Here is a 26,842-nt window from a genome sequence, read left to right as displayed (position 1 = left end):
GCAATAAGAAGAAATGACCTATCAAGACACAAAAACCATAAGGGATCCTTAAATACATATTGCTAAGTGAAAGAAGCCTGTCTGAAAAAGCTTAATTATACTGTATGATTTCAACTAGACGACATTATGGAACAGGCAAAAGTGTGGAGACACTGAAAAAATCAGTGGTTACTGGGGCTTCAGGCAAGGGAAGGAGGGATGAATAGGTGGAACATGGGGATATTGGAGAGGGGGTGAAACTATTCTGTATGATAGTGGAATATTAGATACATGCCATTATACATTTGTCAAAAGCCATAGAATGCACAACACAGAGTGAACCCTAATGTAAACTATGAATTTTAGTTAATAATACTGTGTCAATATTGGCTTATTAATTGTAACAAATGTACCACACTAAAGCAAGATGTTAATAACAGGAGGAGAGGTGTGGTGGTGGGCAGGGATATGGGAACTCTCTGTACTTCCCACTGAAAGTTTTCTGAAAACCTAAAACTACTTAAAAACCCAATAATTTAAAAAATTATAGGTTTTAGTAGTCTATCATTTGGCCAAAGAGTTTCACTTTTCTTTTTAGACGGAGTCTTGCTCTGTCGCCCAGGCTGGAGTGCAGTGGCGAGATCTCGGCTCACTGCAAGCTCCTCCTCCCGGGTTCACGCCATTCTCCTGCCTCAGCCTCCCGAGTAGCTGGGACTACAGGCACCCGCCGCCACACCCGGCTAATTTTTTTGTAGTTTTAGTAGAGACAGGGTTTCACTGTGTTAGCCAGGATGGTCTTGATCTCCCAATCTTGTGATCCGCCCACCTCGGCCTCCCAAAATGCTGGGATTACAGGCATGAGCCACCATGCCCTGCCCAAGAATTTCACTTTTGTGATATAGTCTAACAAAAGTCCAAAATCCAGAGGGAAAAAAATGATTTCTTTTTGCATCAAAATGTTTACTTGCTTGCCTGACACTCTGTAGATAAATTAAACAAAAGTTTAGTTTTATTTTTAATAGCAATAAGCTGATAACTACCTAAAAGAAGAGAAAAGATAGGTCACCATGTATTTATTTAAAGATCTATTAAATTTTATTTAAACATCCATTAAAATGGTGTTTGTGAGGAGCTCATAAAAATATTTAAAATACAATGTAATATGAAAAGAGCAGGGCATTAATGACTATTTGCAATCTTTAACTAGAACTGTTTTTCAAAAAGCAAACAGGCATTAAAAATTTGGAAGTAAAATACATTAACAGTTTGTAGGTGGGTGGCAGAATCATAGGTGATTTTTCTCTTTTGCTTTCCAAATTTTTATGAATATGTATTACTTTTAATATGAAAAAAATTGCTAAAAGCCAGAGGGAAGTGTATGTTAATTAAAATTTTATGATGAAGTGTTATTTTGTGATTTAGACTTTGTGAAAAATAAATGACAAAAAAAGCTAAAGAAGTGTGACACCTCCTTCATACATTTTCACACCCTGTGAAAATCCACAAGCTTCACTTACCAGAAACTGGCCCAGAGCAACAACTTCTTTGTTTAATTGAATCCTTAGAGTTCAGAAAGTATGTGAAAGGAGAGGGAGGCAAAGGAGAGATAGAGATACAGAGATAGACTGAGAGACAGAGAGAGAGGAGAGATAGAGAGACAGACAGGCAAAAAAGCCAAAAGGACAGAGACAGAGAGAGAGACAGGGAAGGAGAGACAGATGGAGAGGGAGACACAGGCAAAAAGATAGACAGACTAGGAAAAAAGTGCAAGAATAATCAAAGAGGACTCATTTAATAAATCATCCATGAAGTGCTATGTGTTCAAGGATCACGAAAAAAATCCTTTAACCTCAGCCTCCTGGGTTCAAGTGAGTCTCCTGCCTCAGCCTCCTGAGTAGCTGGGACTACAGGCGTGTGCCACCACACCTGGCTAATTTTTTGTATTTTTAGTAGAGATGAGGTTTCACTGTGTTAGCCAGGATGGTTTCGATTTCCTGACCTCGTGATCCACCCGCCTTGGCCTCCCAAAGTGCTGGGATTACAGGCGTGAGCCACCGCGCCTGACTTTGATATATTTTTTAAGAAGCAGTTGGAATAAGGTCAGTTAAAAAAATACAAAAACCTTTAAAAAGACTGAAGCCATTCTCTTCTGCTATGAAATACTAAGGATAAATTTTAGGCAAATGTACCATTAGGCGTGTTGAGCATATTTGGTGTGGGCTCTGACTCATAACCTGCAGTCAAGCAATTGCATCAGCTGAGTAAATGTGCACTGTGGTCAACATCCCTGGCCTTGAACTCTGGCTTTGCCCCTTGCTGGCCTTGGTCAGGAGTGTGTCTGTCATGCCAGACTGCCTGGATTTGGGTCCTGCAACTATGCACACTGACTGTGTGACTCTGAACTCGTGATTCCACCTTTCTTGGTGTGAGTCTTCTCCTTTCAAAGATGGAGCTAGCACTAGTACCGCGCACAAGGTGGCTGGAGGGATTATGCTGTCGCATGCAGAATTCTTGGGACAGGGCTTGGCACATGTAAGCACTTAATAAACATCTGTGGCCTGGCTCAAGCCTGTCATCCCAGTACTTTGGGAGGCCAAGGCGGGCAGATCACTTGAGTCCAGCCTGGGCAACATCGCGAAACCCCTTCTCTACTAAAAATACAAAAATTATCTGGGTGTGGTGGTGCATGCCTGAAGTCCCAGCTACTCAGGAGGCTGAGGCAAGAGAATCCCTTGAATCTGGGAGGTGGAGGTTGCAGTGAGCTAAGATCACACCACTTCACTCCAACCTGGGTGAGAGAGCAACACTCTGTCTCAAAAAAAATCGAAAACCAAAACAAAGAAAACCATCTGTTACCAGTCCAGCCCTCTCCCACAGATCATCTGGAGCCAAATGGGCTCCAGAATTTTTTTTTTGTTTTTTGGATTTTAGAAAAGTAACGCATGGCATATTCCATACATGCTGAAATACCCCCAGCCTGTATTTATTTGGTGTGTAAATATTCATTCTAATTAAAACAAATAGAAACTATAAATCACATATTCATCAGATTGCCACCAGATGCATGTGGACTTGTATTACTGTTATTATTGTTTTGCCCCTCCGAGTCTCAGTTTTCTCATCTGCGAAGTGGGGACAAGAGGCAAGGCACTGAGCACAATGCTCAGGAATGTCCCCTTCCTTCCTGGGGATGAATGCAGATCCTGGGAAATACCCCCGACCTCCACAACCCTCCTGAAAAAGGAGGTGGCTTGGCCTGATTCCACCAAGCCAGGGTACACTTACCTTCTTGTCGTCCCAGCCTCACGGCGTGGGATTCATGCAGGATCTCTGCCACCGGCTTGCGGGTGTAGAGGATGGTGGCACCGCTCAGGTTGACCCTCACCTGCTGGACCCGGGAGGTGAGGTTGGCCAAGCACAGGGCCAGTCTCAGGTCGTGGCCCAGCATGGGAGGCTCTAGCAGCTTGAACTTGCCAGTGATGCTGGGCTTGGTGGTGGGCTCTAGGAGGTCATCATGCCAGAGACAGCGCCCCCCAGCCCTGCGGATCCAGGTTCTCCTTCCAGAGGCTTTCACGCTGAACAACCTCTTCACCGCCTTGCTGTACACCTGCCTCTCTTTCCGGGACCCTGCAGGGCATTACACAACATCAGCAGCAGGCACCCCCTTGCTCCTTTAATTTACCACGGCTTGTGGAAGTCAAACTGGCAGTTCAAGAGCCATATGCACAGCGGTGCCACATGCCTTGTGTTGGATTCTCTATGTAAATAAAATTTTAAATCCGTTGCCAACAACTTCAGGTCAGGAAATTTCACATAAAAATGCAAATTTCCAGCTTCTCTGACAGCTGGGTCAAAAGCCTCATATAGTAATGATAGCTAGCACTTTTGCAGATTTGCTATGTGTACTATAGCACTTGGTGCTGTTTTTTTTTTTCTCTAGGAGGTACTACAGAGGTATTATTATCACCTACATTTAACAGACGAGGAAGCCAAGACACAGAGAAAGAAGTAAAGTAACTCCTCAATCACACAGTTTATGTGTTAAGTGAGGGAGCTGGGACTTGAACCAGGCAGTAAAGCTCCAAATTCCATTTATGCTCCCTTACCACTCTCTACATGGCAATAATGGTCTTGAGGCAGGAGGCGGGACTTGACTCCGGAGTTGGGGCTCAAACTCAGGACTAGATTAAAGATGAATGGAAACAGGGAGGAGGCAAAAGCACTTCTCTATAAGACACACCCACCAGTGCTATGGCAACACCCAGAACTTACTACCCCTTTTCAAGGCAATCACCTGGAAGTTACCACCCTTTTCCTAAAAGTTTCTGCATAATCTGCCCCTTAATTTGCACATAATTAAAACTGAGTATAAATATGACTACAAAACTGTAGGGCATAACAACTTCATTCTTTTGCATGTGGATATACAGCGGTTCCAACACCATTTGCTGAAAAGACTATTTTTATTCTTTCTCCATTGAATTGTCTTGACACTCTTGTAGAAATCAATTGAACATAATTATAAGGGCTCATTTTTGGACTCTCAGTTCAATTGCTTTGATTTGTATGTCCATTCTCATGCCAATACCACACCGTCTGAGTTTCTGTATATTTGTAGTACTTTTTGTCTGTCTGTTTTTGAGACAGGATCTCACTCTGTCACCCAGAGCTGCTATGCTGGGCATACTGCCTATGTGGTAGCCCTGGCCCACAAGGAGCATCACCTTTGCTGTTGCTGCACACTGCTTCTTTAAGAAAAGTTGCTAACACCACTGGCGCATCCTTGAATTCTTTCCTGGGTGATGCCAGGAACCCTCCTGGGCTAAGCCTGCATGCCCTAAAAGCCTGCATGCCCTAAATCAGTGTAGAGTTGAGCAATAGCAGCGCCCCCTAGAGGGAATGTACTCTCTGGTTGTCCATGATCTTCACCCCATAATTCTCACTCACGGGGTTCTACCTGTGGGGCTCCTGTAGACATGTGAGTTTAGGGCCCCCGATACACCACTTTCCCCGCTGCTAGCACAGACCTCTCTTTTGAGCTCCAGAACAATATGAAGAACTGGACAGCACCCCCCAGGTGTCCCACAGGTGCCTCAAATCCAACCAAACCCACCAACTGCCCAGCATCATTCCTCATCCCAGCCAGTGGTGCAGCCATGAGCCCAGGTGTACAAGCCAGAAGCCTGGGGGTGTTCTTGACTCTTCTCTCACCTTCATCACTCACAACAGAGCCCTCATCAGGTCCTGCTGAACATCCTCCTTAGGCTCTGGAATTTGTCCTCTTCTCTCATCTCTCTTCCCCCATCAGACCACCCTACAAACAACCTCACCATGAGGTCAGTGTGTGAATTTTATCACTGTTTTCATTACTCTGTCCCTGCAAGCTTCAGTTTTCCTCTCTGTAAAGTGGGGACAAGAGGCCCACAGGCAAGGCACTGAGCACGACAATCAAGAACGTCCGCTCCCTTCCTGGGAATGTAGGATCCATCCCGTTCCAGTTCTGTTTCCACTCTGATGATTCCAAAATCCAATTCTGGTGGCTCCCCTTCCCTACCTGAAACCTGCGGCATGTGGTCTTCACACCACTCTCCCCAAAAGGTACCCTGATACTGTGTGACCCTGGTCAGATCACTTGGTGATTGCTTGGTATTGCTGTGGACACCAAGGTTCTTTAACACTCCATGTTTCATTATTTAAATGTATGTGAACTCTGCTACTGCATAATATATTATTTACTATGAAAATGTTTCATTTCCCTGCCAAAGAATTTAATGCCACCTTCTCATGGAGGCCTTCTCTGACCACCTGACTTTTTTAAACAACTTTATTGAGATACAATTCCATGAGATACAATTCCATAGCATACAATTCACCCATTTTAAGAGTGCAATTCAATGTTTCTTAGTATGTTCACAGAACTGTGCACCCATCACCACAATCTAATTTTTGAACGTTTTGGTCACTTCCCCTAAAAAAATTCTGTAACCATCAGGAGTCACTTCCCATTCCTCCCCACCCCAACCCCAGCCCTAGGCAACCACTAATTTAATTCATAATTTGCCTATTCTGGACATTTCATATAAAGGGAATCATACAACATGTGGTCTTTTGTGAAATTTTTTCCACTTAACATAATGTTTTCAAGGTTCGTTCATGTTGTAGCATATATCAGTAATGAATTATTTTTCATTTCTGACTAGGATTCCATCAGATGGATATACATTTTATTTATCATTGATGGGTACTTGGGCTGTTTCTACTTTTTATCTATTTTAAATAATGTTTCTATAAATATTCATGTAAAGTTTTTGTGTGGGTGTTTGTTTTCATTTCTCTTGGACATGAAGCTGGGAGTGCAATTGCCAGGTCACAGTAACACCACGTTTAACATTTTGAGAAACTGTCAAAGTGTTTCCCAAAGTGGCTGCGCAATTGTAAATTCCCACCAGCAATGTATGAGTGTTTCAATTTCTCCACATCTTCACCAACACTAATTGTCTGTCTTTTTGATGACAGTAGATCTAGTGGATGTGAAGTGGCATCTCATTGTGGTTTTGACATGCATGTTCCTAATGACTTAATGATGTTGAGCATCTTTTTCTGTACTTATTGGCCATTTATATATGGTCCTTGGGGAGATGTTCATTCACTTCCTTTGCCATTTTAAAATTGGATTATTTATTTATTTATTTTGTAGAGATAGAATCTTGCTATGTTGCCCAGCTGGTCTTGAACTCCCAACCTCAAGTGCTCCTCCCGCCTTGGCCTCTCAAGGTAATAGGATGGGCCAAGCATGGTGACTCATGCCTGTAATCCTAGCACCTTGAGAGGCCAAGGTGGGAGAAGCACTTGGCCTTTCCAGTGCTCTTAAATTATTTTTTAAATGGTTGAGTTTTAAGAGTTATATATATATATATATATATATATTTTTTTTTTTTCCTAGATAAGAGTACTTTATCCATTCAATACATGATTTGCAAATATTCTCTCCTATTCCATGGGCTATCTTTCCACTTTCCTGATGGTACTGTTTGCAGGACAAGTTTCTAACTTTGATAAAGTCCAATTTTCTCCCTTGTTACTTGTGCTTTTGGTGTTGTATCTGAAAAGGCTTGGTCTAATCCAAGATTATGAAGATTTACTCCTATGTTTTCTTCCAAAAATTTTATAGTTTTAGCTCTAACATATAAGTCTATAAAGCATTTTGAGGAATTTTTGTGTATCGCATGAGATAGGAGGCCAACTTCATTCTTTTTCTTTTCCTTTTTAAAATTTTTCATGTGACCAGTGGGGTATAACAACTTCATTCTTTTGCATGTGGATATGCAGTGGTCCCAACACCATTTGCTGAAAAGACTATTCTTATTCTTTCTCCATTGAATTGTCTTGACACTCTTGTAGAATCAATTGAACATAATTTTTAGGGCTTATTTTTGGACTCTCAGTTCAATTTCTTTGATCTATATGTCCATTCTCATGCCAGTATCACACTGTCTGGGTAACTGTATATTTGTTGTAATTTTTGTTTGTCTGTTTATTTTTGAGACAGAATCTCACTCTGTCACCCAGGCTGGAGTACAGTGGTACAATCATGGCTCATTGCAACCGCAACCTCCCAGGCTCAAGCGATCCTCCCACCTCAGCCTCCTGAGTAGCTGGTAGCCATGCCACCACACTCTGCTAATTTTTAAAATTTTTTGTAGAGATGAGGTCTTCCATGTTGCCCAGCTGGCCTGAAAGGAGATTTCCTGACCTGGAGGGAGTCTCCTGACTTAGCGTCCTAAAGTGCTGGGATCACAGACATAAGCCACCATGCCTGGCTGCAGTAAGTTTTGAATTTGGGAAGTATGTGCCCTCCAACTTCTTTTTCAAGACTGTTTGGGCTATTTGGGGTCCCCTTACATTTCCAAATGAATTTAATGATCAGGTTGCTAATTTTGGGAAAAAAACTCAGCTGTAACTTTGATAGGATTTTGTCGAGTCTGTAGATCAATTTTGAGAGTCTTGCAATTTTAACAATATAAACCCTTTCAATCTGAAAATGGGATGCCTTTTCATTTATTTATATCATTAATTTCTTTCAACAATGTTTTGTAGTTTTAGCATATAAGTCTTGCTCTTCTTTTGTTGAATTTATTCCTAAGTATTTTATTCTTTTTGATACTATTGTAAACGGATTTATTTTCTTAATTTCATTTTTGGATTATTCATTGCTAGTATCTAGAAATATGATTAATTTTTGTATATTGATCTTGTGTTCTGCAAACTTGCTGAACTTGTTTATCATTTCTAATAGCTTTTTAATGGATTCCTTAGGATTTTATATATACAAGATTATGTTGTGTGCAAATAGAAATAGTTTTATATCTTTCTAATTTGGAAATGTCTCTATTTCCATTTCTTCTTTCTCTCCCTCTCTCCCTCCCTCTCTTCTTTTCTTTCTTTTTATTTTAAAAATTGTGATAAAATACACATAACATAAAATTTACCATCTTAACCATTTTTAACTGTACACTTCAGTGTCATTAAGTACATTCTTATTGTTGTGTAACCATCACTGCCATCTATCCAGCGCTCTTTTCATCTTGATTGAAATTCTGTACCTATTAAACAATAATGCCCATTCTCCCCAGATCTTAGCTCCTGGCAACCACCATTCTATTTTCTGTCTCTATGAGTCTGGCTACTCTAGGTACTTCATAGATATAAGCAGCATCATAGAATATTTGTTCTTTTATGTCTGGCTTATTTCACTTAGCATAATGTCCTCAAGTTTCATCTGTGTTCCAGCATTTGTTGGTATTTTCTTTCTTTTTAAGGCTAAATAATATTCCATTGTATGTATATACTAAATAATATTCCATTGTATGTATATACCACATTTTGTTTGTTCATTCATTCAATGATGGACATTTGGGTTGCTTTCACCTTTTGGCCATTTTGATGAGATCGGGCACATTCAGGGTGGTATGGCCGTAGATGTTTTGGCTACTTTGAATAATGCTGCTCTGAACATGGGTGTACAAATATCTCTTCAAGGTCCTGCTTTCAATTCTTTTGGGTATATACCCAGAAGTTGAATTGCTGTATTGTATGATAATTCTATTTTTGATATTTTGAGAAATAGCCATATTATTTTCCACAGTGGCAGCACCATTTTACATTCTCAACTCCCACCAATTCCACTCTCTCCACATTCCTTCCAACAATTTTTTTATTTGATAGTAGCCATCTTAGTAGGTATGAGGTGGTACCTCATTGCGGATTTAATTTGCATTTCCCTAAAGATCAGTGATTTTGAACATCTTTTTATGTGTTTATTGGACATTTGTATATCTTCTCTGGAGCATGGCTACTCAAGCCCTTTGCCTATTTTTTAATTAAGTTATTTGGTTTTTGTTGTTGAGTTACAGGAGTTTTTAATATATTCTGGATAGTAGTCCCCTATCAGAAATATGATTTACAAATATTTCCTCTCATTCTCTGAATTGCCTTTTCATTCTCTTGAATGTATCCTTCAATGAACTGACATTTTAAATTTTGATGTAGTCCAATTTATATATTTTTTGTTGTTGCCTATGCTTTTGGCAACATATTCAAGACATCAGTGCCAAATCCAACATCATGAAATTTTTCTCCTATGTTTTTTTCTAAGAGTTTTATAATTTCAGCTCTCACGTTTAGACCTTTGATCCATTTTCAGTTAATTTTTCTATATAATGCAAGAGTCTAACTTCAGTCTTTTGTACATAGATATCCAGTTTTCCCAACACAGTTTTTAAAAAGATATCTATTTCTTTTTCTTGCTTAATTTCCTTGGTTAGCACTTCCATCAAAATGATGAATCAATGTGGCAAAAAAGGATATCTTGGTCTTGCCCTTGATTTTGGAGTGCAAGTGTTCAACCTTTCACTATTAAATATCATTTTAGCTGTGGCTTTTTTATGGGTGACTACTTCTATTCTTAATTTGCTGAGTGTTTTTTCTTTTTAATCATAAAGGGGTATGAGAATTTGTCAAATGATTTTTCTGCATCTATTGAGATGATCATGTGGTTTTGTCCTTTTTTCTATTGATACAGTGTATTATATTAGCTGATTTTCAATGTTAAACCCATCTTGCATTCCCGGGATAAATCCCACTTACTCATAGCATATAATCTTTTTTATATGTTGCTGAATTCAGTTTATCAGTCAACTGAATTCATTTCATATTCATGAATTTTTGCTCTCATTATTGATTTTTGCTTTCACATTCATAAGGGAGATAGATATATAGTCTTCTTTTCTTCTGACGTTGTCATCTGGTTTTGGTATCAGGATAATACTGACTTCATAGAATGAGTTGAGAGGTATTCCCTCATTTTCTAATTTTTGGAATAATTCATGAATAATTGATACTAGTTTTTTTAATATTTGGTAGAATTCCCCAGTGACATAATCTGGGCCTGATTATTTCTTTGTGGGAAGTTTTCATATTAGTAGTTCAGTATGAACTGTTACTAGTTCTTTACTTGTTGTGAATCTATTCAGATTTTCTATTTCTTTTTGAGATAGTTTTGGTAAGTTGTGTCTTTCTAGAAATTTACCCATTTAATCTAAAGTTATCTAATATATTGTCATACAGTTGCTCATAGTATCCCCTAATAAACTGTCATTAATTATAGCAATTCTGACTCCAAATGTGTGTGGGGTTTTCATACTAACCAATTCTCCAACTCTCTGGACACCAACTGGGTCTCCTTCCATTCCATTCCATTCCATTCCATTCCATTCCATTCCATTCCATTCCATTCCATTCCATTCACTAACTACCTGGAGTTAGCATCAGACTCCACAGGTTTAAAGGCTCAGTCCCACAAGACTGAGACTTCAGACTCCAGTCACAAGTATTGGTTACCCAGGGTTACTCACACTTCTGTCTAACTTTGCTACAGATTTGGGGTTATCACAACTGCCCACAGCCTTAGGTTTGATAATTTGTTAGCGTGGTTCACAGAACTCAGAAAAACAGTTCAGAGTTTCATTACACAGGCATGACTGATTAAATCATAGGCCTTTGGTGATTAACTCAATCTTCAGCCTCTATCCCCTCCCTGGAGGTCAGAGGTGGGGTTTAAAGTCCCGAATCCCTAATCATGTCTTGATTTTTCAGGCAACCAGCCCCATGCTGAAAGTGATCTAGGTGCACATAGTCATCTACTAACATACTACAGCTGATGCTCTTCTCATTCTGAAGACTCCAAGGGTTTTAGGAGCTGTGGGTCAGGAACTGGGGATGATAACCAAATACTTTTCTTTAAAAACCACACTCTTTATAATTCTTTTCATTTTTGTAGAGTTGGTAGTGATGTCCTCTCTAATTTTAGTAATTTGATTCTTCTCTTAGTCTAGCTAAAGGTTTATCAATTTTGTCAATCTTTTCAAAGAATCAACTGGTTTTGTTGATTTTCTTTAATGATTTTTCTGCTCTTTATTTCATTTACATTTATTTCCACTTTAATCTTTCTTGTTTTCTCTTTCTGCTTTTTTAGGGGTTTACTTTGCTCTTCTTTTTCTAGGGTTTTTTGTTTGTTTGTTTGTTTTTTGTTTTTTTTTTAGACAGAGTTGTTTTTTTTTGTGGCCCAGGCTGGAGTGCAGGGGCCTGATCTAGGCTCACTGCAACCTCTGCCTCCCAGGTTCAAGTGATTCTCCTGCCTCAGCCTCCCGAGTAGCTGGGATTACAGGTGCATGCCCCCATACCCAAATAATTTTTGCATTTTTAGTAGAGACAGGGTTTCCTAATGTTGGCCAGGCTAGTCTCGAACTCCTGACCTCTGGTAATCTGCCCACCTCAGTCTCCCAAAGTGCTGGGATTATAGGTGTGAGCCACTGCACCCAGCCATTTTCGTAGGTTCTTAAGGTAGAAGATTAGGCTATTGGTTTGAAATCTTTCTTCTTTAATATAGGTTTTTATGGCTATAAATTTCCCTCTGTGTACTGCTTTAGCTGCATCTTATAAATTTTGGCACATTGTGTTTTCATTTTCTTTCACTGCAAAGTATTTTCTAATTTGACTTGTGATTTTTCCTTTGGCTCATTGGATATTTAGATGTATGTGTTGTTTAATTTTCACATATTATAAATGTATCAAATTATTTTCTGATACTGATTTCTAATTGAATTCTATTGCAATAAGATTATACACTTTGTATGATTTCAATCTTCTTGAGTTTACGGAGGCTTATTTTATGGCTGAACATATGGTCAATTCTAGATAATGCTACCCTTGTGCTTTCCAAGAATGTGTATATGTTGCTGCTATAATGTGGAATCTTCTATAGGTGTCTGTTAGTGTCCACCTGATTTTAAATGACAAATGCTCGCTTCCTCTTAACCAGTCCCTAAACTCTTTCCCTTCTTTATTTCCCCCCAGAATACTTATCACTAACTGAAATACTAGTCGTTTTACTTATTTGTTTACTTTTACCTGCCCCACTAGAATGTCAGCTTCTTTAAGATAAAGATCATATGCATTTTGCTTACTGGTTGGCTGGCGCCCGGTAAGTGCTCAATAAACACATGCTAATAGAAAACAATGTGAAAATGTGGCTTACATGTCCTGTAGCTTCACATAAGCCAGTCCTATAATCAACAAAGCAAGGCCCTTCTTGATACAACTCAAACTCCTTATGACATTAAAAGCCCTTCATATGTTGTTGGCCCCAATTCATTCATTCCATGGATCTGTACTGAGCACTTACTATGCAGTTGATGCTGCTGTAGGGGTTGGGGATAAAGCAGTGAACAAAACAGTCAGGCTCCCCGCCATCCTAGAACTCTCAGTCTAGGAGAGTTCTAGGTAGACAATAAAGATTCAAGCAAACATCAAGTTGTGATATGTGCCTAGAAGGAAGTCAATAGGGTGCTGAGACCCCTGGCCAGGCAAAAGTTTGGGGTGAAGTCAGCAGGTCCTTCCCAGGCAAAGAAAGCGTCTTGTGCCAAGTCCTTTAGGTATAAAAGAGCTGCTAATGACCTTTCCCTCTTACTGTTACCTGAACAAGCACTGTCCTCCCTGCTGCTGTAACCTGATCATTCTGTACCTCGGCAGCCTGACCTCATCACACTGCATTGGGGTTATCTGCTTTCCTGTGCTTCCTGTCCACCCTCCCACCTGGTATTTGGGGGTGCCCACTAAATGCAAGAAGGGAGGGAGAGAGAAAGGCACAGTAGAAAGGCAGAGAGCAGAATGGCTGGGAGACAGAGAGTGTGGAAGGAGAGTGTCCTGGGCTGGTCACAGGGTCTCTGCATCAACCTCTCAGCAGCTGTAGCCCCACAGCCACTGCACTCACTATTTCCTGTCGGCTTGACCATCCAGGCTCTGGGCAGCAGGTGCTTGGTCTTCCCACACAGGCTGCAGTGGGTTGAACAATGTCCTCCTCAACAATATGCCCAAGTCCTAACTCCTGGTATGTGTGAATATAATCTATGAATAGGATTTTTGAAGATATAATTCAAGATCTTGGGATAAGATCATCCTGGATTTAGGGTAGGTTCTAAATCCAATGACTTTTGTCCTTGTAAGAGAAAGGAGATAGGAATTTGAAACACATAGGAGGAAAGAAGGCCATGAGAAGGTGGAGGCAGAGATAGGAGTGATGTGACTACAGGCCAAGGAATGCCTGAGCCACCAGAAGTTAGAAGAGTCAAGGAAAGAATCTCTCCTAGAGCCTCTGGATGGAGTATGGCCCAGCCGGCACCTTGATTTTGGACTTCTGGCCTCCAGACTGTGACATAATAAATTTCTGATGTTTTAAGCCACCCAAGTTTGTGGTAATTTATTATGGCAGGCCCAGGAAACTAATACACAGGACCAGAAGCTGATGACTGGACAGGTGCACCAGCTTTGCTTCCCTGTTGGCTGCTGGTACCAGCCTTACCAACTAAGATCTTGGCTTTGTATTTTCTTTGCTTGGAAGGTTCATTCTCTGTTTGCTTAGTCTCCAGGCTGTCTTAGGAGTATGGGCAAAGCACGTTGTACCCAGGGGCTCTGAATCTTTGTGCTCTAGCATGTGTCCTGGTTCCAGAGACAGAGCAAGGGCTCATGACTCAGAGAGGCATAAGCCCCTGTCATTTCATCTGTAGAATACTGCTCATGCAAGTCAAGGATGTCTTGGCTTCCATGAGCAGTATTGCCCAGCATGAGTCTGGAATCCGGCTGGACCCTGTCTTCCTGGAATGCCTTCTCAACCTTTCATCTCCTGGCTGAATCTTACTCCCTTCAGCATTCCCTCCCATACGCTGCTTTTCCTGATACCTTCTGCCCTGGCCGAGTTAGAGACTCTTCCTCTCTGCTCGTTTAGCCTCTGGACACCCCAGTACAGTGGCAGTCACTCTGAATTGTTCCGTGTTGTCAGCTCACCATGTGGTGTGCTCTCTGGGGACCTCTCTTTGTCCCCTTGCCTCTGAATCATGCCTGGCACTCAGGAGGCTCTCTACTTTGAGAGCACATGAAAAAAGCCTAGCATGGTGTATGGCACATTGAGGCCACTCAGCGAAGAGGGGCAGTCTGGCATAGCGGGGAGGGCAGAGGCCCTGAGACTAGACTGCCTCATTAGAACTCCAGCTCCTCTGGGCTTTGAAAACTTGGAGAAGTTACTTAATCTCCCTGTGCCTCAGTTTGATTATCCATAAAATGACTTTTTTATTTTTTGAGATGGAGTCTCGCTCTGTAGGCTGGGGTGTAGTGACGTAATCTTGGCTCACTGCAACCTCCGCCTCCTGAGATCAAGCAATTCTCTTGCTTCAGCCTCCTGAGCAGCTGGGACTACAGGCAACCACCACCGCGCCCTGCTAATTTTTGTATTTTTAATAGAGATGGGGTTTCGCCATGTTAGCTAGGCTAGTCTTGAACTCCTGACCTCAGGTGATCTGCCCACTGTGACCTCCCAAAGTGCTGGGATTACAGGTGTGAGCCACCATGCCTGGTTCATAAAATGATATTAAAATAAATATTAAGGCCGGGCGTGGTGACTCAAGCCTGTAATGCCAGCACTTTGGGAAGCTGAGACGGGCGAATCACGAGGTCAGGAGATCAAGACCATCCTGGCTAACACGGTGAAATCCCGTCTCTACTAAAAAATACAAAAAAAACCACCAAAAACTAGCCGGGTGAAGTGGCGGGCACCTGTAGTTCCAGCTACTCGGGAGGCTGAGGCAGAATGGCATAAACCTGGGAGGTGGAGCTTGCAGTGAGCTGAGATCCAGCCACTGTACTCCAACCTGGACAGCAGAGCGAGACTCCGTCTCAAAAAAACAATAAAAACAATAAAAAAATAAAATAAAATAAATACTAAATGAACTAATGCATGGACATTGCTTACCATTGTGCTTAGCAAGTTCTAGATACTATTATTATTATTTTTGTTAACCTAGATGTGAAATCACGTTGCCCACAGTAGGCAGTCAATAAATAGTAAACAATAGTATAATTAAACAGTGGCAGTGCAGTGCAGAGTGAGGAGCATAGGCTCTGGATTCTGCAGGGGAGTTCTCCCTTACTAGCTATGTTCTCTGGCTGGGTCAACTTGCCTCTCTGTGCCTCTGTCTTCTCCTCTGTAAAATAAACGCTGTATCTGTGTCTCACTTAAAAGCTCATGGTAAGGGCTTCGTAAACATTTGTTACATAAAATAACTACATAACTTGTGGAAATGGCCAGCCCACAGCAGGCGCTCAGTGACAGTGATTGCCATCACTGTCATCATGTAACAGGATGTTAATTTCTCCTGTGGCTTTTTTTTTTTTTTTTTTTTTGAGATGGAGTTTTGCTCTTGTTGCCCAGGCTGGAGCACAGTGGCACAATCTTGGCTCACTGCAACCTCTGCCCCCCAGGTTCAAGCGATTCTCCTGCCGCAGCCTCCCAAGTAGCTGGGAATACAGGCACATGCCACCATGCCTGGCTAATTTTGTATTTTTAGTAGAGATGGGGTTTCGCCATGTTGGCCAGGCTGGTCTAGAACTCCAGACCTCAGGTGATCTGCCTGCCTCGGCCTCCCAAAGTGCTGGGATTACAGGTGCGAGCCACTGCACCCAGCTGGTCATGGTTAAATCTTAGGACAAAAGACCCACAGATCTCATGTTTTTTTGTTTTGTTTGTTTGTTTTGTTTTGTTTTTTTTGAGACAGGGACTCACTGTGTTGCTCAGGCTGGAGTGCAGTGGCACAATCTTGTCTCATTGCAACCTCCGCTTCCCAGAATCAAGCGATCCTCCCACTGGAGCCTCCTGAGTAGCTGGGACTACAGGCACATGCCACCATGCCTGGCTAATTCTTTTGTATTTTTTTGCAGAGATGGGGTTTTGCCATGTTGCCCAGGCTAGACCCCACATTCTAAGTTCCAGAAGCTCCCAGCAGAAGGGACCCAGCCATCAATCTGTAGGTCTTATCAGAGAGGTGCCAGCTCAGAAGAGGCCTTACCACATACTCCCCTCATCCATAGCCCACCCCAAGACAGTAAGAAGATGGCTAAAGTGGAAGATGTCTTTGACAGTCAAGAAAGTGCCATGTTCCCAGAGATAGTAGCTAAAGTGTGAGTTGGGGGTGTGTGTAGATGTTTAAAAGAATCAGTGTTAAGGTTTGGGGGTATCTTCAGCAAGAAATGACTGGCTGATCAAGATTGGGGGTGCCTACAGAAAGGGAAGTTGGTATTCCCCTCCCTGTGGGAGATCTGTTCATCCCGTCTTACTTACTAAGCCGTGTACTACGTGAGCAGGGAGAAGAGAACTGAAGAGAGACAGCAGGTGGGAGACAGCCAGTCAAGACTGCTCCTCCTACCCACAAGTGTCAGGTTTCAGTTCCCAGCCTTGGAGTGGGAGACAGTGGAAGTTAGGGTGGGGCACCACAGCCTTGTAAAACCTGGGCAGAACTTGGGGACAAAAGTCACCATGCATCAGAAAGAAGCCGTGTTGAAAAGGCCCAAATAGCACAATAAATCAGCAGTGTCTACAGGAACAGCACAGGAATTAGCCTTGATGGCAGCAGGTTGTGATGGAGCCACCATCTGTCCTCAGCAAGCATAGATAGGAAACTAGGGCAGCAGTATCCGCCCACTTAGCCAGCACTGAATCCTCACCCAGTTAAGACAAAGGCATCTGCTCTCTTCTCTCCTCTTTTCCTCCCCCTTAGCCTAACAGTGCTCTCAGCATTGGTAGCACACTAGAGACCACCTGGGAGCTTTAAAAAGTCCCAATGCCAGAACCACATCCTGTAGAGACTATGATCCAATTAGTCAGGGGTGCAATCTGGACTGCTGAGGTAGATTAAAAATGGCCATAATGCCTTGCAACTTCCCACCCCTTGAATCTGGATTGGGCTCATGAATTGCTTTGACCAATAGAATGTGGCAGAAGTGACATGGTGCACATTCTGAACCAGGCCTCTAGAAACTTCACAGCTTCATCTCTCACCTTCTGGGAATGTTGCTGCTATTGGGACAATAGCAAGGGCTGGCCTGTTGGGACAAGAGAGGCCAAGTGGGAACACAGACCCAGCCATCTCAGCAGTCCCATGTGACAGACATATGTGAGATCCCAGCCAACACCACCTGGAGATGAACCATCCCAGCTGAGCACAGCCCAAATTGCTGACCCACAGAATTGACCAAATAAGTAATTATTGTTTAAGATACATAACTGAAACAGCTCCCTGGATAATTCAAATGAGCAACCAGGGTTCGGGTGCAGTGGCTCACATCTGTAATCCCAGCACTTTGGGAGGCCGAGGTGGGCAGATCACCTGAGGTCAGGAGTTCAAGGGCAGCCTGCCCAACATGGTGAAACCCCATGTCTACTAAAAATACAAAAATTAGCCGGGCATGGTGGTGGGCTCCTGTAATCCCAGCTACTTGGGAGGATGAGGCAGAAAAATCGTTTGAACCCAGGAGGCGTAGGTTGCAGTGAGTTGAGATCACATCATTGCATTCCAGTGTGGGCAACAAGAGTGAGACTCCATCTCAAAGGAAAAAAAAAATGTGCAACCAGAGCTGTAAAATATGATGCTAGAGAGTAGAAAAGGGAGGTGAGGAGGTGTTCAGAGCAGACTGTGTCTCCTCTTTAGCAATCTTCCAGGATCATTGCTGTAGCTTGTGCTCAGGGGACAGGAGGAGATAGGGTCTAATTCAAGTTTGAGCTTGAAGTCGTAATTACTTGGTGACATGGCTTTAACAAGCAGAAATGGTTGAAAATATGTTAATCAGATCATAACATTGCTAAGGAAACTGTTACACAGTGGGAAAGGGAGATTTTTAAAGTGTATAGTTGGAAGCAGCTGTAAGAAAAAATACAACTGTTTTGTTTTTGTAGCCTAACAAGTAAGGGCTCTTCAATAAACCAGTGGCCATAAATTGGTATCATGGCACAGGCCCTGGCAGATGCCAAACAGGAGATGGTATTATTATTAGTCTGAATTGGGCCTGTGCCATGCATTTGTCCTAGGTGTTCAATAAATAATACCTGCTACTATCATCATTATTACTAGTAGTGATTATTATTGTATGTGAACATACCTAATGCAGTGCCTGGTATATGGCAAGTGTTCAAGGAAATGTAGCTATTATTATTACATATGGGAAATCTTCTAAGGCAGAAGAAGTGCTTAGCAAACAGAGGAAGTTATTAATGTAGCCTAAATAAAGGCACTTGGCTCAGAGCACAGAGACAATGTGCATGGAAGCTGCTGTCAGCGTCATATACATGGGGCGGGGCCTGATCCCAGGCTACCTGCAGTGGGATCTCTGCAGCACATGGGCCATACTGGGGAAGGTAATAAAGGTAATAAGGGCTGCCATGTGGCCCTTACCTTCCGGATACTTGTAGAGGTCGGTGATGTCCACACGGGAGTCGCTGCCTACCGCCTTAGTGCTGATGCATCTCCCAATCTTCTTCGTGTTTGAGTATACACGCTCTCGGCTCTCATCCTCGTGCCACAGCCAGGTGATGTAGTCAGCGTTGACCTCCGCAAACACGAAGGGGCCATCGTGGGCCAGGTGCACATCACCCTCGCGGATGGCAGTGACTGAGGCTGGGCCGCACTGGAACACACCTGGGCAGGAGGGGTGGGCCTGAGCAGCATGGGTAAGGAAAAAGCAGGGATCTGGAACCTACCCCACCCAGCTGAGCGTACCTTCACTCTCCTCCTGGGGGGTGGCATCCAGAACCTGCCAGCCATTGTAAGAGGGGCCTAGGTCCTGCCGGGCAAACCAGCTCTCATTCCAGACATGGAAATTCCTGTCACAGAGAGAGGATGGGTGAAGCTGCCTAGAGTGAGGGCACAGGAAGGGAAGATCCTACTGAAAGGCAGGCCCTGGGCGCCTTACTCTGCACAAGAACTGTGGCTGCATCTTGTGAATCATTCATTCAACCACACTAATGAACACACGGCATTCATATATGTTTGTATATATGTGTATGTGTGTATATAGATGTGTATGTATATTTATCAAGAACCTGTTGTTCAAGGTACTGCAACTAAGACAGAAGATCCTTACTCTCATGCTGCTTACATTCTAACAAAGGAGACAGGCAAAGCTAAGTCAGCAGATAAAGAAATGCAAGTGACAATAAATATTATGAAGATAAAGAGGGGCTTGAGCTAGAGAACAACCCCTATAGACCTACTCTAGGTAAATGACATTGAAGATGAGACTTAAGTGAGGAAGAATAAGCTATAGGAAGAGTGAAGGAATAATATTCCAGGCAGAAGGAACAGCATGTGCAAAGGTCGTGAGTGAGACGAGAAAAAGCCTAGTGTGTTCAAGGAGCAGAAAGTATTTAAGTATCTCTGGGATACGCCCGCAGAGAGGGCAGGTAGGGTTCTGATTATGCAGAGCTCTATAGACCTTGGTAATTCCAGCCTTATTTTTAATTCCCTGTGTTAAAGATGAGAATATGAGTAGGAAACGTGATATCACTTGCTCAAGGTCTTGCAGAAAGAAAGGAGCAGAGAGAAACCTGATTCCTGGTTTGCCTGTCTTGGCATCTTTACAGCCGGCCTCAGAACTCCTCTTTGGCAGGCAACTGTCTTTTTTGGGGGAAAGTATCTTAATTAGCATTTGGGGATTAAAAGTGGGACCCTGATAACCTGGGTGGTGACAGAGTCCTCAACATCAAAATGAAGTGTCTGTGCTTTCTGCATGAAGAAAAGAGAAGAATGTGAGTATTTTGGGCTTCCAGGGAATGAAGAGAACCAAAAAAGAGGCGAGACCAAGGGGAGCAGAGATGGGCTGAGCTGGAGGCCAGCTTGGGAAGGGTTCCTGGCAGGCTCCCCTGGGGAACAAGGATACAAGGCTCTCTGTGTCTGTGTGTTGTGTTCTCTTCACCATCTCTCCTAATCTGTATTTTTAAATTTTTATTTATTTATTTATTTTGAAATAGAGTCTTGCTCTGTCCCCTAGGCTGGAGTGCAATGGTGCAATCTCAGCTTACTGCAACCTCTGCTTCCCAGGTTCAAGCAATTCTCACGCCTCAGCCTCCCCAGTAGCTGGGATTATAGACGTGTGACACCACACCCGGCTATTTTTTATTCTTAGTACAGATAGGGTTTCACTGTGTTGGCCAGGCTGGTCTCAAACTCCTGACCTCAAGTGATCTGTCAGCCTCGGCTTCCCAAAGTGTTGGGATTACAGGCATGAGCCACCGCGCCCGGCCGTCTCTTCTAATCTTTAGAAAGTTGGCTTTGAGTGGCAGACTTGCACACATGTGAACAGACATTTGAACAAGGTTATTCACTGAAGTGTTGTTTGTAAAAACAAACTTATTTTTAACTGAGGCAACTGAAATGTCCATTTCATATGGGATGGTTAGATGAACAATGGCTTTTTCATGTAACTGAGAGGCCGACTGGGTTCATACCCTTATGCTTCCACTCACTAGCTGTGTGGCCTTGGATGGGTTACTTAACCTCTCTGTGCTTCAGTTTTATCATCTGCAAAATAGAATCAATGATCTTAACTTATTCACAGGTTGTTTGAAGAAATACATGAGTTAATCTATATACAGCACTTAGAACTAGACCTGGCACAGGCTAGGTGTTTGGTGAGTGTTACGTTATTACTTTAAATATTATGGAAAATAAGGAAAACTCTTTGTGTATTGATGTGGAATTGTTAAATGTTCCAGCAAGAACAGTATCACATAAAGCTGCCAATACTGTTTAAGTGGGGAAAAGGCAGGGAGGCACTGCAGGTACGTATGTTCTCGTGTCTACAGAGCATCTCTCTGATAGGAGATGTAGAAGACAGTGATAATGTTGCCTCCAGGAGGAGGATGGGGAGGCTGGGGAACTGGGCGGGAGGGAGACATCACTGCAACCCATTTTATACTTTTTGAATATTAAACCACATAAATGTATTTCCTATTTCAGAAAATTAAGTTAGAAGGATTTTTTTTTTTTTTTTTTTTTTTTTTTTTTTGGTTTTTGAGATGGAGTCTCACTCTGTTGCCCAGTCTGGAGTACAGTGGTGTGATTTTGACTCACAGAGGCAACCTCTGCCTCCCAGGTTCAAGAGATTCTCCTGCCTCAGCCTCCAGAGTAGCTGAGACTACAGGCGTCTGCCACCACGCTTGGCTAATTTTTGTATTTTTGGTAGGGATGGGGTTTCACTATGTTGACCAGGGTGGAGTGGAATGGGGTGATCTCAGCTCACTGCAACCTCTGCCTCCTGGGTTCAAGCAATTCTCCTGCCTTAGCCTCCCGAGTAGCTGGGGCTACAGTTGTGAGCCACCGCGCTCAGCCTAGAATGAATTTTTTAAAGCTTTATGTGAAGAATTTTGTTTTAACTGAGGAAGGAGTCTGTTTCCCACCTGAGACACACAGCACGGAGAACCGCAGCTGATACGGAAGCAGGAGCCTGATCCAGAGTTACCTGTGTGGATGGAGTTCCCACCCCACCTCAGGAAGCCACAGATTCCCAGAGAGTAGAACCAGGCATTCGAGGCAATCAAATCTTGAGGCCCCTCCTGACCTCTGAGTCTACATCTCTTGACCTCAGACCTTACATCTTGGAAGAGGTACCACTCTATCCGCAGGGCGCCTCTAACTCCCTCCAGAGCCGGCTCAGACTCAGGAGAGCTGGGCTCTGGGCCTGCCGCTCCCTGGTGGTGTTATGGAAGATGACGACTTACTCCACCTGCAGGGCTTCCGGAGCCCTTGGGCCTGGGCTGGGGGCAGGACCTACCACATGCTGTCTTCTGTCAGGTCCTCCAGGGTCCGCCCGAAGGAGTCCACGTATTTGTCCACACTCAGGTTCTGGTCTGTGTCGTGGGCTGAGTTGAAGTTGGACACGACCCGTGTGGCTATCCCCAAGCACCTGAGGACTGCAGAGCAGAGACTGAGAGGCTCGGAGCAGGCGGGACCCCGGCCCCTGAGGGAGGGGCCTGGTTTCCACAGGTGCCCTGGCTTATCTGTGGCCAAAGCCTTCCGCCCCCCATCTTTGTCTGTCTGTCTACTTCAGCAGGTTCCGGGGCTGAGACTCCCATCTCCACTCTCAGAAATGCCACCATCTCCTGCATATTCTCTCAAGGACTTCAGGAGATGCTGCTGCCACCTCATGTGAGCAGACAGGCTTTGAGGCTGGCAGGAACTTGGAAGCCACCTGATAGAGCCCACTTATCTTCCTGAGGGGACTGGAGGCCGAGGGAGCCACAGGGCTCGCCCAAGGTACTCAATGAATGAGAGACAGAGGGAGGTAGGTAACTCTTTCAAAATAAAAGATCTGATGTGAAGGAAATAAATTCTCTGGCTTCTCTCTTCATTAGCCAGACTTGGTTCTCCCCCTCAATGAATCCATCAATGAAGATGGGTTGCAGCATATGCAAATATATGTAAATACATTTAGATAGAGGAGGCTGGGGGAGGGGCCCTTCTCTCCCAGGGTACCTGTGCACATGACTCCCGCGAAGACCCAGCACTGGCCGTACTTGACTGGCTTGTACCTGCCCTTGAGCCACTTCTGCAGAATGGCCACGCTGCCACGCCAGTGCAGCGGGCTGGTGCCGCCGTCGTACTTGCCCTGCCACTGTCCTTGCACCACACCTCGGTCATTGTTGCTGTTCACCTGGGCAGAGGAGGGCACGAGTCCACCACCAGACAGGGCTTCCTACCTCAAGAACCGCATCGTGGTAAAATCCTCTCCAACTTTGGACCACCAGGTCAATCAGGGTCACTCTTGCTTTTAACTGCCTGAAAATTAGGGGCATCTGTTGCCTTAAAATACCTACTTTTTGGTAGCACTTGTCATTTTCAATTATCTTCCATTTGGATACTGTGTTGTAAAAATCATTACAACTTCAGAGCATTTCTTATGTTAAATGATCTGTTTTGGGGAACTGTTGGCATAATAATTATAGGGACAGCTAACATTTATTCAACGCTTATTGTGTGCCAGACACCACTATGCCAAGAATTTTGTGGACACTATATTAACCTGTTGAAGTTTACAATGTGGGCTTGATTATTTATCCTTTTTCTTTTTCTTTTTTTTTCAGATGTGAAAACTGAGCTTCAGAAGCATTCAGGGACCTGCCCAAATCACACAGCAAGTTAGTCCAAGTGGTGATCCATGAGTCTAGGACTTGGACTCGGGAGCCTAGAGTTCAGGACTTTCACTGTCCTCAGGGCTGTGATGCTCTGCTGTTTGGGATTGTCACTCATGTTAATTCTCTGTGCTCCAACTGCTCTCTGAGGTCTTGAGGAATTGAGAGTATCAAATAGGAGAAATATAGCTTTGTGCAATTTTGGAATCTCAGATACCACCCACTGACCTTAATACCTGCATGTGGTAGAGGGAGCTGGTGGGCCCTGCAGACATCTTTCTGGAGGAAACACCATGGCCTGAGGCCTGTGATAGATTAAAGTTGTCATACCTCCCATGGAGAGGTGGGTCTATGTCCCACTCAAGAGGAGGGGTTCTCTTGAGTCTGGGCTGGCCTGTGACTACTTTGACCACTGACTATGGTGGAAGTGATGCTGTGCCAGTTTCCGGGCCTAGGCCTTATAAGACTGGGAGTTTCTACTTCCTCTTTTTTGGAAGCATTGCTTGGGGCAGGGAGGTGGGGGTGAGGGAGCCATTGCTATGCATGAGACTGCCATATTGTGAGGAAGCCCAAGATAGCCACATGGAAAGGCAGTGTGGAAAGAGTGATGACTGGTGGGTCCCAGCTGCTACAGCCACCCCAGCCCAGGGCTTGACATGAGGGTGAGGAGGCCATCCTGGACGTTCCAGTTCCAGGAGACATGACATGGACGACAACCTAGGAACTGCCGACCACCAGAACCAAAGCCCCTGACAGAGGTCCTGTCAAACCATCCCAGACATATGCAGCCATTAAGACACCCCCAGAAAAAGCATCTTGGAGTAGAGACAAACCATTCTCATGGCGCCCTGCCCAAATTCCTTGTCTAAAGAACTGTAAGCATAATAAAGGGTTGTTTTACACTACTGAGTTTTGAGGTGGTTGGTTGTGCAACAACAGCAAATTAAAACAAGGGGTGATGGGAAGAATCACAGGGTGTGGCCCCAGGGTTGGCTGGGGGATCCTTGAGGAAGTACATGTGCAGGGATGAAAGGGCTTCTCACCATGGCGCTGATGACCCTGGTGACGTAGATGGGGTCGTGGCGGCAGGACACGTCGGTGGCTGGGTTGTTTTGGTGACCGGGGCTTCGATCCAGGATGGAGAGGCAGATGTTCAGGATGTCCTCCTCAAACTGCTCCCCAGAGAGGCTGTGCTTAGAGGCTGTGCTCAGTCACCCGTATTCCAGGCCCTCCCACAGCCCTCACCCGGTCAGTCACCCCATCTGTGCAGGGCAGTTTGCTGCCCCTTCCAACCACCAGGGGCAGCACAGAGTACCCCCTAGTCTTGGAAACCCTTCCTCAGAGAGTCACCTGGGGAATCAGAACCTCAGCCTTAATCACACGTCTCCCCTGCTCAACAACCTCCCATGGCTCCCTACTACCCACAGTAAAGTCTGGGCTAAAACCGATGGCTCTTGAGCCACATCTACCTCACTGATACGCTCGTTTGGTCTACATGATGTTTTCAAACACATTTGAATTAGTTAACAATATTTAAAAACTGGGGGATGTTTGCATACACATTTAGGTTTCTGGTCGCTGATAATTTGCAAGGTCTGGCAACAAAAAGTGGGTAGTGAGTAGTGGCTACCCTTTAGATGGACCCTAAACTCTTCCCTATATCTTCCCTGTCCAGCACCCGAATCCCGAATGCTTTAAACCCCCGGCCTGCAGGGCAGTGCGTGACTCCTTAGCCTGACAGTCAAGTCCAGTCTTCCTTCCGCTGGGCACCTGGAGCTCAGGCAGACAGAACTCCTCTAGCAGACTCAGGACTCCCTACTTCACACCTCCATGTGGCTCTGCCTCTCTTCCCTATGCCTGGGCAGATCCCGCCTCACTGTAGAGACCCAACCCCAATATCATGCAAGCCTCCACAATGGCCGAGGTGGAGGTTCCTTTCACCCTCTTCTGAACTCCCTTTGCTTCCATCCCTATCATTCTTTTTCCTTCCCCTCTTGCACCTGGTATTGGAACTGCTTATCTAAGCCAGTGGCTCTCAGAGCATGGTCCCAGACCAGCAGCATCAGCATCACCTGGGAACTGGTTAGAAATGCACATTCTCAGGCCCTGCCCGAGACCTACTCAGTGGGCAGCTCTGGGGGTGGGGTCCAGCACGCCATCCCTCCTGGGATTCTGATGTATGCTTGAGTTTGAAAACCACTGATCAGAGCTGTTCATTTTTCCACAACAATACTGACCTATTCTGTGTCCATACCGTGTCCAAAGCAATTCCCCTTCCCCAGGATGCAGCGCATGCCCTGGCCCAATGAATAGTAGATGAATGAATGAACGAGTGGATTTTCTCTAGGAGTGAGTCCCCCTTTGTCCCTCCTGAGAAGAGTGAGCAGACAGAGGGACTCCAGTCCCACCGACCTCCCCATGCCCCAGCCCACGTCCCTGTCTGGCCTGTGCCCCTGGAGACCTGCCCGTAGTTCCAGCCCTGGGCTCGTATGTGCTTCTCCACGCCTCGGAAGATGATGCCGCTGTCGTTGAGCACGTACTCCTGTCTCTCCTCCTCTGAGGCCAGAAACACATCGTCCTCTGAAAAGCAGTCATCAGGCCTGGTGTGGACCAGGGCTCTGGCCTTGCTGGCCTGGGGAAGGGCTGCATCAGGGATCAGCAGCAGGACAGCGCCCGGAGGCTGACTGGGGCAGGAGAGGTCAAGAGGGGGCTTGCGAGCTCCCGTGCTGCCTCCCTGCCAAACTCCATCCCTCCCGGCAAGTCTTTATCCAAGCAGGGACCAATCCCAAAACAGCCCAAGACTGGAGAGTTTTATGGGACCTGACACATTAGCCTCATTTCTTTCTTTCTTTCTTTCTTTCTTTCTTTCTTTCTTTCTTTCTTTCTTTCTTTCTTTCTTTCTTTCTTTCTTTCTTTCTTTCTTTCTTTCTTTCTTTCTTTCTTTCTTTCTTTCTTTCTTTCTTTCTTTCTTTCTCTTTCTTTCTTTTTTTCTTTCTTTCTTTCTTTCCTTTCTTTCTTTCTTTCTTTCTTTCTTTCTTTCTTTCTTTCTTTCTTTCTTTCTTTCTTTCTTTCTTTTTCTTTCTTTCTCTCTCTCTCTCCTTCCTTCCTTCCTTCCTCTTTCTTTCTTTCTTTCTTTCTTTCTTTCTTTCTTTCTTTCTTTCTTTCTTTCTTTCTTTCTCTTTCTTTCTTTCTTTCTTTCTTTCTTTCTTTCTTTCTTTCTTTCTTTCTTTCTTTCTTTCTTTCTTTCTTTCTTTCTTTCTTTCTTGGTTTTCTTTTTTTTTGAGACAGAGTTTTGCT

General features: G+C 44.0%; 1 protein-coding gene across 2 annotated transcripts in view; it reads right to left on the bottom strand.

Moving 5' to 3' along the window:
• The window catches only part of LOC105481625 (transglutaminase 6), a 54,248-nt gene that overhangs the window by 11,841 nt on the left and 15,565 nt on the right, over positions 1-26,842 (bottom strand). For both annotated transcript variants that reach the window (XM_011741357.2, XM_011741358.2), the window contains exons 4-10: positions 26,007-26,125; positions 24,589-24,717; positions 22,890-23,067; positions 22,189-22,327; positions 19,137-19,240; positions 18,813-19,055; positions 3,265-3,606 (exon numbers count right to left, since the gene is read on the bottom strand). In XM_011741357.2, coding sequence (XP_011739659.1) covers positions 3,265-3,606; positions 18,813-19,055; positions 19,137-19,240; positions 22,189-22,327; positions 22,890-23,067; positions 24,589-24,717; positions 26,007-26,125 — 1,254 coding nt within the window. The remainder of the gene's footprint in view (positions 1-3,264; positions 3,607-18,812; positions 19,056-19,136; positions 19,241-22,188; positions 22,328-22,889; positions 23,068-24,588; positions 24,718-26,006; positions 26,126-26,842) is intronic.

The sequence above is a fragment of the Macaca nemestrina genome, chromosome 15 (genome assembly GCF_043159975.1).
Source record: "Macaca nemestrina isolate mMacNem1 chromosome 15, mMacNem.hap1, whole genome shotgun sequence".
In the NCBI taxonomy this organism is placed as follows: domain Eukaryota; kingdom Metazoa; phylum Chordata; class Mammalia; order Primates; family Cercopithecidae; genus Macaca; species Macaca nemestrina.
Note: the sequence above shows the minus strand (reverse complement) of the source record. Positions and strands in the feature narration are given on the sequence as shown.